This window comes from Cervus canadensis, chromosome 12, assembly GCF_019320065.1.
Source record: "Cervus canadensis isolate Bull #8, Minnesota chromosome 12, ASM1932006v1, whole genome shotgun sequence".
In the NCBI taxonomy this organism is placed as follows: Eukaryota; Metazoa; Chordata; class Mammalia; order Artiodactyla; family Cervidae; genus Cervus; species Cervus canadensis.
In genome coordinates, this window is record NC_057397.1 from 51,569,675 (window position 1) to 51,581,528 (window position 11,854).

The 11,854-nt window shown below is 43.1% G+C and overlaps 1 protein-coding gene across 3 annotated transcripts; it reads left to right on the forward strand.

Annotated features, from left to right (window-relative positions):
- Positions 1-344: 344 nt before the first annotated feature.
- KCNV1 (potassium voltage-gated channel modifier subfamily V member 1) lies at positions 345-7,599 on the forward strand. Of its 3 annotated transcripts, none has more exons than XM_043484185.1 (4): positions 345-538; positions 756-2,123; positions 2,990-3,519; positions 7,014-7,599. In XM_043484185.1, the coding sequence occupies exons 2-4, from the start codon at positions 1,657-1,659 to the stop codon at positions 7,523-7,525; spliced, it is 1,509 nt and encodes a 502-aa protein (XP_043340120.1). In that variant the 5' UTR covers positions 345-538; positions 756-1,656; the 3' UTR covers positions 7,526-7,599. The 3 variants fall into 3 exon arrangements, with proteins under 3 accessions (XP_043340120.1, XP_043340121.1, XP_043340122.1); XM_043484186.1 differs by having other exon boundaries at positions 1,192-2,123; XM_043484187.1 differs by having other exon boundaries at positions 1,646-2,123.
- The last annotated feature ends 4,255 nt before the right edge of the window (positions 7,600-11,854 follow it).

Genomic DNA, 11,854 nt, shown 5'->3' on the forward strand with positions numbered 1-11,854 from the left:
AAAAAAAAAATGCAAGGTTCCCAGAAGCTTGCTGAAAATAATGGGGAAAACCTTGAACCGTGCCACTCAAAGCAGTTAACATAATTGCCCTAACCCTGAGTTTAGCAGGATTAGGGAAGTTACACAGCTGAAAATTTTGTTCTTTAGCATTCCTGAGCGCACAGATTCAGTGAACCGGGAATCTAATATAGGAATCCTTGAAGTGCCTTCAGGATGAATGTAATGTTCAGAGTCACCGAGCGCCTCACTTCCTCCTCCGGTCTCAGCTCCCTCCGCTCCCCGCACTCCCCACAGCTGGCGCCGGGAACCGCCGGGGGCTGGGAGGGAACGCGGGCGGGGGCGGCCACCCTCCGCCGCAGCCGCGGGGCCGGAGCCGCGAGGCGCTTGGCGACGAGCGGAGACCAGAGGAACTCGGTGGCTAGCACAGCTCTGCTCCCGGACCTGTCAGGTCAGACTCGTGTAGATCCAGAGGATCAAACCCAGGCTCCGTAACCAGCAGCGAGCTCTGAGCGCAACCCAGATGTGCCCGGAGCAGCAGGTGAGTCACCCTGCCCGCCTCCCCACTCCAGCCCCTTGTCCAACAGGTTGGCCAAGGCGCGACTCCCGGGGGCCCCCGAGGATGCACTCCTAGCCTCACCTGGGCGCGGCGCTCGGCTTCTCCCTTTGCGGAGTCCTCGTTCCTATTTAAACTCCTGCCCCAGCCCACGCCTGTTCTAGTCCTTGTCTTTTTGCCTTCCCTTCTCCTAAAATGACAGCTCCTCTGTGTGCCGAGAAACGCGCCCAGAACACCTCCTCTCCAGGAAACTTGTAGGGACAGACTCGGCTGAACCGAAGGGCGCAAAGTGTCTCAACACGTGATGGGAGCTGGCCACGGCGACCCCTGGTTCGCAGTGACTCGCTGAGACTTAATCAAAAGTCAGCGTTAACTGCCCTCATTTCCCTACCAGGAGGTCAAAAATTAGGAGAGGAGGGTGCCAGATTGGATTGAGAGTGAATGCCACCAAATGATGCGCCTCGCGCGCCCAGGTCACCCTCCCCCACGTGCGCACATCTCCAGCGACCCCTCCCCGGGAAGCCTATGAGGCCGCGCCGCAAAAGAAGAGGGAGGAATATACATCTTGAAGTTGGAAAAGACTCAGACCCGGTTACCCCTTCCTTTGCTGCTGAACTTTTCGTTTTGGTCCCCTGCAGGCGGGCCTGAGTTTCGCCCACCCCCTTGCTTACATTCCTTCAAGATTCGACAAGCCCTCCTCCACGGTAGACCTCTCTCCTCTTTCCCTTCCCCGCCCGCTCCCGCGGCCGCGAGGCCTTCCACCCAAACACCTCCAGGCTGGAGATCTCAGTTACAAAGTTGGAGAGCGGGTAGTGAGTCCGAGAAGGACCACGGCGACCAACTGTGTGCCGGGCGGCTGTCCTCTGCTTGGTCCGCACGTGAGCGATTCCCTAGGGCGCCACCCCTCGCCTCCATCCCAGGCACGGATGCGCGGCTCCCGCGCACTCGCGGCTCCCTAGCGGCGAGAGGGAGAATCAGCACAGCGGGTGGAGAGAGGAAGGGCTCGCGGGTGGGAGGAACCCCCCTCGGGAGCCCGGGAAATCCCGGCTTGCCAACCCCCTCCCCCCCCAACTTCGAGGCGCTCTCCGGCAGCGGCGGCGAGGATGGAGCTGCCTCCCCGGGGCCGGGCGCCGCTGGACTCCTCGCTGGACAGCGCCTCCCTGACCTCGCTGGACTCCAGCGTCTTCTGCAGCGAGGGTGAAGGGGAGCCCCTGGCGCTCGGGGACAGCTTCACCGTCAACGTGGGCGGCAGCCGCTTTGTGCTCTCGCAGCAGGCGCTGTCCTGCTTCCCGCACACGCGCCTGGGCAAGCTGGCCGTGGTGGTGGCCTCGTGCCGGCGCCGCGGGGCCCTGGCCGCCGTGCCCAGCCCCCTGGAGCTCTGTGACGACGCCAATCCCGTGGACAACGAGTACTTCTTCGACCGGAGCTCCCAAGCCTTCCGCTACGTCCTGCACTACTATCGCACCGGCCGCCTGCACGTCATGGAGCAGCTGTGCGCGCTCTCCTTCCTCCAGGAGATCCAGTACTGGGGCATCGACGAGCTCAGCATTGACTCCTGCTGCCGGGACAGGTACCCCGAGGCGCCGGGGGCGGGGGCGCGGGGAGGTGGGTGCCGGGGCGGGGCAGCGGGCGCCGTGGGGATGGGGCGGCCGGGGACAAGATTTGAGACTTCACCCAAGCCTCGCTCGAGCCGGGCCTAAGAATACTACCTGTGGGTCGTTTAGGAGCCAGAAGAAGGCAGGGTGGCAGTGGGGGCCGGAAAGCATCAAAGCCAAGTTTTGATGGAACTTTTTGAACCTTCTGCTTTTTCTAGTGAAGGTATGCTAATTCACTTGTAATCAAGAGCGGTCAGGCCTGCAATAAATATCTGGTGATTGAAAAGATGAGTCAAAAATTATGCTCCCAAAAATGCACCTAAAGGGATGTAGGTTACAATATAGACAGTGGTACTTTATCACACTCAGGACCCTTCAGTTTTAAGACTTGGATAAAGAACTGCTTTAAATCCAGAAGACAGAAAGTTGGTTCTTTGTGAATAAGTGTGGGACTTTGGTGATCTATTATTTTGCAATTACTTTGCTATTATTACCATTTCATCATGAATATCTTTCCATTACCCATATTAAAAAAAAAATCCCTATTGCAAACTTCTGTTCTTGTTACAAGAAAAAAGTAGGTCATAAAATGCATTAATCTAAAGTAGCTTTGCTACGTATAATTTATTCTGTATAAACTTCTACCACAAAAGCACCGTTTTAAAAGCAATAATCTTTCACATTTGAGTCCTGTGAAAAGACGGCCTGGGTAAAATATGGCATGAACTTGATCTGCATGTTACTGAATTAAGAAGCATGATTTCACTGCCGAGTTCAAGTCTCATTTCACTTCAGTATTTTTTAAAAGTTAGACTAATCACCAGGTTGTCTTCCCTAAAAGATACTTCAGAAGAAAGGAGTTGAGTGAAACACTAGACTTTAAGAAGGACACAGAAGACCAGGAGAGTCAGCATGAGAGTGAACAGGACTTCTCCCAGGGCCGTTGCCCCACCATCCGCCAGAAGCTCTGGAACATCCTGGAGAAGCCTGGGTCATGCACAGCGGCCCGAATCTTTGGGGTCATCTCCATCATCTTTGTGGCGGTGTCCATCGTCAACATGGCCCTGATGTCAGCCGAGTTAAGCTGGCTGGACCCGCAGCTGCTGGAAATCCTGGAGTATGTGTGCATCAGTTGGTTCACGGGGGAGTTTGTCCTGCGCTTCCTGTGCGTGAGGGACAGGTGCCGCTTCTTGAGGAAGGTGCCGAACATCATAGACCTCCTTGCCATCTTGCCCTTCTACATCACTCTCCTGGTAGAGAGCCTGAGTGGCAGCCAGACTACGCAGGAGCTGGAAAACGTGGGGCGCATCGTCCAGGTTTTGAGGCTGCTCAGGGCTCTGCGCATGCTCAAACTGGGCAGGCATTCCACAGGTATTCAGGTTTCGTGATGCCTTTTCATTCGTTGTTGTTCTTAAGTATTAGGCTTTGACCAGGGTCCGAGGGAAGCGACTCTTGACCCTCAGTTGACACTCAGAATATCATCTATATTTCACCCAATTATGATCTCCAGAAAGGTACTGAAATGCAAAACCTTGAGGTTGTTATCACAGGTAGAGGGGACAACTTGCCTCTCATACACTTTCTCTGCTTAAGACATGTGAGAAACTGTTTAACCATATGTTCATTTTAATTTATTTTAACCCAGGTGCCCAGAAGACGTACAAAAATTAAAGACACTCTGCTTCTGGAAGGTGCTACATAAAATATGAATAAACAGCACATAAAAAAGATATGCACAAATTATATATGATATATAGGAACATAAGCCAGTTTCTTTTCTGTGTCGAAGGAAATGTTTTTCACACAAGTTTGTTGGCAGAAGAGAAAGTCAATCCTCCAGGACCTTCTCTGGCTATGCAAAAAGAGATGACTGGGCACTAGGGGCCTTCTCATACTTTGGGGGGAAACAATGGAAATGTTTGCTTTAGAAGTAAAAGGGTCTTTGCGACCCTTTGGACTGTGACCCACAAAGCTCCTCTGTCAATGGGATTTCCAATGCAAGAATGCTGGAGTGGGTTGCCATTTCCTCCTCCAGCAGATCTTCCCATCCAAGGGATGAAACCCACATCTACATCTCAGGCAGAGTCTTCACTGTGAGCCATCCGGGAAGCACTTACAAGAAATCAAAAGACACTAATTAAATGCTCTGTCTAGTATCTGAGAATTTTTTTGTCCTGAATTGGGGAGGCATAAGAGAGACAGTAACAAGAATGCCTTAGCTTTTGTATGTATCCATAAAGCCTTGAAAATCTTAAGAACACTCTCTCTAGAAAAATCTCTACACAACACAAACACACACAATTGTACATGAAAAATTATAGGCAAATCAGAGGAAATCATACAAATCCATTAAAGATGATGCTTCCATCCCCAAGGGCAAGGATTCTCAGTGGCTGGCCCTGCCGTCTGTTAGATGTTCTGGAGCACATATGTGTTCCCTTATGTTAGACTTTAATAAAAACAAGAATCCCTTGAAAAGCTTGTTAAAATGCAAATTCTGAGCCCCAACTCCAGAGACTCAGATTTTAGTTTTGGGGGTTGGATCCAGAAGCATACATTTTAACAAGCTAACTTTGATGTAGGTGGTCTTGAAAAACACTGGAGTAGGATGCAATATTAATACAGTACATATAAATACAAATAACTGACTAGAGACTCCTATTCCCACTTATTTGCCTAGATGTATGCTTGACTGATCACCTAAAAGGAGTTGATGGTAGAGGTCTTTCCCTATATATCTAGGATAAAATGAACCTCAGATATGTTTTCCCCCCACATCTCTGAGGAAACTAGGACTTCTAATATAATTTTGGTAGTGTATTTTCCTAGCTAGTCTCACATACCAGGGCTTTGATAATGGGGTTTCCAACAACTTTTAGAAGTACCACTCTTTGTTTTCTGACACCCGTAATAGGATGCTTTCTTCTAGTATTTATAAACTCTTCACAGGATTCAATTTAAAAACACCCAGTAAAGACTACATTTTTCCCCAAAAGAAAGGAAAAAGAAAATAATAGTAATTTCCACAATGTCACCTCTTCAAAGGTTTTCTCAGTTCTAAGGCAAGTAGAAGTATTAATAATATATTAATTTATTGAAAAGATATGAACAGTTGCAATGAATATTTGACAGTTTTATCCTGAGCATTACATTTAGCAAAATATAAACATAGAGCACGTATTTCTCTAGGTATTAACTATAAATAAAATTGAGAAGTATTATAGGCCTAGTATAAACTAGGCTATGGACCAGACAGCCTAGTTTTAAGTCTTTGGCATGTTAGTCTTTGTACTAGTCTTTGTACTAGTATGTACTAGATATGCTACATTTCTGTGCCTTGGTCTTCTCACCCATAAAACAGCATAATAAATATAACATCTATCTCATGTTATTTTTTAGGATTATCTGAGTTAATTGATATAACCTGCAGAAATTCAGGCCACTTTGTTTCTTTTCAAAATGAACTGTTTAGAACATTGGAATGAAAACAATCTTTCCAAACACTATGCATTGCTTCATATGTTCTCAATTTCAGAAATCCAATTCAATACAGACACATCAAGGCCAGTTTTCTAAAATGTATTCTAAAGATATTGTTTAAAATGCCTTTTAAAGTTAAATCTCAAAATTATATTCATTGGTCTTTTAAAATAGCTGGCTAATAACAAAAACATCTCAAAATTCTAAGAACAAAATTCAGAATAATCAGAGCAGAAATAGTATTTTAATGTATTTAAAATAGTCTCTAGTGAATAAAAATTTAAACTTAATTCCAAGAGGTATACTTTGGACTTTTAAGACAATATCATTGTGACATCATGTTAATATGACTTCAAAATGTGGATTAACTTTAATCAGTATCTCTAGTGTTAGGGAAGATGCCTTATTCAAATAGCGATCCTGTAATGGGCTCCTCTTGCTATAGCTTTGGTATTAAGGACAAAAATTTCAATGGGTGCCATTGAAATGGAGGAGTACTAGAATCCCTCCTGCTACCCCTTTAAGAATGTCCTCACATGTAGATTTGATGTTCTTATGTGAATCTTGTTCCTGAATCCTAACTTGTTTTTATTGCTTCACTTAATTCTCATCTTTTGCTTCTTCTGGCTCTTTCAGATTATGATGCCCCTAATTGTGTTAAACTTTATCAGGAAAGTGAGAAAAACAGACACATAAAATATAAGGAGACAACATAAAACTGCCTTAGAATAGTGTGCAAGGTGATGCATAGAAATGGCAGACCTGACCAAAATAGCCTTCCTTGTAGAGGCTCTCATTGTATAAAGGACAAAGTGCTAGCAAATGTCCCCTGCCTGCCCTTCATCTCATCTCTCATCTTTTTTGTATAAGTAGTAGGTGTCTAATAGCTGGCGGCTTCCCAGGTGGTACTAGTCATAAAGAACCCGCCTGCCACTGCAGGAGACCTAAGAGACGCAGGTTCGATCCCTGGGTTGGGAAGATCCCCTGGAGGAGGGCATGGCAAGAATAACTCCTCCAGTATTCTTGCCTAGAGAATCCCATGGACAGAGGAGCCTGGCGGGCTATAGTCCACAGGGTTGCACAGAGTCGGACGTGACTGAAGCAACTTAGCACGCACACACGCACGTGTAATAGATAAGTGAGTGAATGAATCTAACTATATTTATTTCTAGCCTTCTCAGTCAGTCCCCATCAACTAGACTAAGAACTTGCTGAAGATTGTAACTTATCACCTCTGTACCCCCAGAACTTTGCCCAATGCTGGAGCCACAGGAAATGTCAATGATGCAGGTTTGGGGATGGATAGCAGGGACGGGGAGGGAGAGGAGACGGGCAGAGGAAGGGAGAAGGGGCGCCCGTGACTGACACCAACTGTTCTCCTACAGGCTTACGCTCCCTTGGAATGACAATCACCCAGTGTTACGAAGAAGTTGGCCTGCTGCTCCTGTTTCTATCTGTGGGAATCTCTATATTTTCAACTGTGGAATATTTTGCTGAGCAGAGCATCCCCGACACAACCTTCACAAGTGTCCCTTGTGCCTGGTGGTGGGCCACAACGTCCATGACCACCGTGGGATATGGAGACATCAGACCAGACACCACCACGGGCAAGATTGTGGCCTTCATGTGTATCTTATCGGGAATCCTTGTCTTGGCCTTGCCCATTGCTATTATTAACGACCGCTTCTCCGCTTGCTACTTCACCCTGAAGCTCAAGGAAGCAGCTGTTAGACAGCGTGAGGCTCTGAAGAAACTTACCAAGAACATAGCCACTGACTCATATATCAGCGTGAACTTGAGAGATGTCTATGCCCGGAGTATCATGGAGATGCTTCGACTGAAAGGCAGAGAAAGAGCAAGTACTAGGAGTAGTGGAGGAGATGATTTCTGGTTTTGAATTCACTTTCAGTTTACTCACAAAACTTGTGTAAAACTAACTTGATTGATAAAGCCTTGATATGGATGTCTGTACACTGCCGCTGAGTCTATTTTGAGTCCTGCCTGTGTTCATTTTAGTTGACTCATTGCTTGGTCCTCTAGAATAGTCCACATCCCCCCAAAACAACAGCACATTGTTCTGACACACTTGAGTCTCAAAAATAGCCATTTAACACAACCCAAGGCAACGAGGCCAATCGACACATGTTGGAATTGTCAAATATAAAATAATAGTGCAATGCATACAAGAACGTTAAACGTTTTCCTATCACTAATTTTTAGAGTCTTTTGCACCTCTAATTTTAAAGGATGGACATTAAACGGCATAGCCCAGAGCAAAGATAAGTGAACATTGAAGATCATGGTGGACAATTTTGCTATAAAAAGATACTCTCCAAGTAAGTAAATCATTCCTTTCTTGAACAGTTAAAGCTGCTGAATATAACAATTAGCTTTTCAAGAGAAAATCCTGATTTGATGATCATAGACTGAGTGCCTGTCTTTCCTCTGGTGCAGACATTGGTCCCAAATGGACTGAGTTCTGTGTTCCATCATTAGTTTTGAAGGTAGAACCCAAACACTACCTAGGCTGTGGTCGAAGAGTGCTAACTAAAGGCTTCGAGAATTGCACTTCCTCATCATTCCCATGGAGTGCATATGTGGAGCATAAAGGCAATATCTCTTTATACTCCATGGAAACTAGATGGTCTTTAAATATCTCATTATTGACTCAGTGTTCAAGTTATGTCTTTAAAATGGTGACTTTGTAAGTAAAGATGAAGTGGTGAGGATCTTAAATGTATATACACTGAAATTATTAAATCATCTTATTTCATAATATGAGAATGTTATGTTGAATGATACCATTGGATGAATCTGACAAGCTTTTAATTGTTAACAAAAAGTATTATGCATAGCTTTCTGATCGTTGGGGTAAATATCAAATGTTCCAACTTTACATGCATTTTGACAGTATTTCAGGAAAAAATAAAATTCCTAGTCAGTTTGTTATATAATTAAAGCCAACAGTTCTAAACCTGGGAATTAGTTTATGATTTCCAATGTTCTTGTAAATGAGATTTCAAAAACTAAGAATAATATAGAGCATTATTTTCATACCTGCCATCTCAATGAATATAATAGTGTCCCCAAGGGGACAAAAATTGTTTTTTGGAGGGGGACAAAAAAAATCCTACTGTTTTTATTCGTACAACACATATATCCATGCAATACACAAAAAGATTATAGCTTATATCTTTGGTATTAGTATTCCATGGGCTGGGAAATTTAAAAAAATGCCTAACAGGTCCTTTCTAGGATTCAGTTATGGTAAGAAATAAACACTGAGAAAGACAAATTTAATATATGTCTGTATAATATGTCATTAAATCTATTTAAGGATACCTTATTATATTATTAACTACAGAGAGAGAGAAAGAGAAAAGACAGGAAAAAGAACAAAAGAAAGTCCAATCAATTGTAAGATACCACTGATTGCAAAATGTGTCCAGATTTTGGATATGTAAAAATTTTAAAATACGCATCTTAAAATCAATGAAATATCTTATACACTACCTCTAGTTTCTGATATGCATGCTTAAGCTCTAAAAACTTTTCATTGATGGCATGAATTTTAAATTGTATGCTAAAATACTTTAATCCATTTGGCTTGTTTCCACTTCTCCCAAATATTATGAAATATTTAAGAGATATATGAGTAGTAATAAAATAAATATTTTCCCTCTTACACAATTCCCAGGTGCTAGAGCATACCGCAGGGCCACTTGTCCTAATATAAATGCCATCCACAATCTGAAGGGGAAATAGACACAGAAGCAAACTCATCCTGGCTTATCTAGAACTCTCCCCAAGAAGAGATCCAGGCTGTGCTCTGTACTCATCATGTATTCTGTCACTGTATTTTCAAGGTATTCCTATTATATAATTACTATTGCTAACCTCTTCTAATTATATAATTTATATATTTATCCATCCAACAAATATTGATTCAGGATCCATTTATGTGCTGGGACTTGAGATTCTTTGTTAAAGCAGATCAAGTCCTATTTTCTTGCATTTAATATTCTATTCAAGACTGTGAGGGGAACACAGATGAAGCGCAAAGCTGAAGCACAAAAAGATGAAGGGACCTACCCAAATTCACACAGCCCATGGAGAGTGCCAGAACCAGGAATGAGCTCCAACCTGCTGGTCCCTGAAAATGATACTCCTTGAAGGTATATGACAGATTTCATTATTCCCATATACACTGTGCCCAGGGATACCCTTCAGGGGCAAGTAAGCCAATTTCTTATGGCTAGAGAGAGTCAATATGCCTTAAGAAAAATATCAGCTTATTCTCAAAGGTGGAATGGTGCATCTAAGGAACAGTTGTCACACCCTGTAGCCACAATTAGACAAGAAAAACATTATCTTTAGAATAATTAATAACTAGAAAATGAAAAAGTGTATTACATGTCTACTTTTCCTACTGCAGAAAATTCTAATATGTTCTCCAGAAATATGGTATGTGAGCTGTATAAATTTTGTTGAGATGTGGACATTTCAAAAGAAATTTTAAAATATTACTGCTTAGTCAGTTTTGCTGCTATATAAAATATTGGTGTATCTATTCAATAAATTGTACATATAAGCAAACCAAATTTAAGTAACAAATCAAGGCAAGAACTGTAATTTTATATTCTAATATTTTTAAAATTTGATATTTGTCAAAAGTCTAAGAATAATTGCTATAGAACAATATTTAATTGGTTTGGACATATAAATCATTTGGCTATAGGCTATTTAAAGAACACTAGTTAAAAACAGGAGAAGGAAATGGCAACCCACTCCAGTATTCTTGCCTGGAGAATCCCATGGACGGAGGAGCCTGGTAGGCTGCAGTCCATGGGGTTGCTAAGAGTTGGACACGACTGAAGTGACTTTGCAGCAGCAGCAGCAGCAGTTAAAAACATTTGAGTGCATAGAAGTGATGTTTGAGTACCTAAAGGAGGAATTTTAAGAAATTACTGAGGTATGTATGGTAGAAGTGGCCTCAAGTTCATGTTTTACTGGGATTTTTTCTATATATATTAATACAAGGAATAGTTGCATTTATCATTTTAATGCAAATTAGTATAAAGCATAATGTATTAAATGCACAAAGAATTTACCTGAGGTAGAAATCTCAGTGCTGTGTTTCAACGTGCAATTTTTGCTCTCATTAAAATCTTTTGACTAGTTCTTGCAGAAAATATACATGTTGGCCCAAGTTATCTGAGTAAAACATTATCACTGAGTAAGCTTACTGCTTTGACAAATATTTCCACTGATACATTCTGTTAACATGAAAAGCCTGCTCTTTTGAAATATGAGCCATTAATATCTCTGCCTTATCGGTCCTTCAGTTCTGTCCAGGATGCTATCCGTTGGCAAATGATGTGTTCTAGTGCTTCCTTTGGTGATTTTCCTTGGCAAAAGCACCCCCACTCCCAAACCTGTCTCTGAGCCATGCTGATATATTAATAAAAATGTCACTTAAGGAGAATTGTACTCACAAACTCCAATGGCATTTGCTTATCTCTTTAGGGATGCTGGGGTAACCTGGATGCTCACCATCTTATCCCCTCTCTTGCCTTGTATTAAAATCACTCCCTTGCTGACCACCTCAACTCCATTGCCCCTGTCTTCCCTCAGTATTCAACTGATAAAATCCAAACCCTAATTAATTCCAACCCATTGCCTAGTTCTGCTGTCCCTGCAGAGTTGATCATGAAGACAGAAAAAAACCAACGTGTGCTGACTGCTCTCATTTTACATTCATGCCTAAACCCCAAATGGGTTCTTAACGCTGCAAGGCAATCATACTGCAATTCCTGAAGCTATTCACTCTCTCTAGATAAATATAAACCTCTCACACCTCCCTTTGATTCCACTTTCACTCAGAAAATAGAATCAGTTAGAAGAGATTTTTCCACAAGGGCCAGCACCCACATTTATCCACCTACCTCCATCTGTGCCTATTCAATCTGCCTTTCCTTCTATTATAAGAGTTGAACTGTCCACCCTTCTCTGAAACTCAGGGACACGGCTTCAGAATGCCTTTCCCCTCTTCCTGCTATACCATCTCTTTTCCCCCTCCTTACTGGATCCTTCCTATCAAGATAGAAAACATAGTTTCATTTTTTTCAATCTTAGAAACAAAACAAAAGCAAACAAATGAACAAAACACCCAACACCCTGCTCTCCTTTATGGCAAAACTTCTTGAGAGCTTTCTCTATACAATTT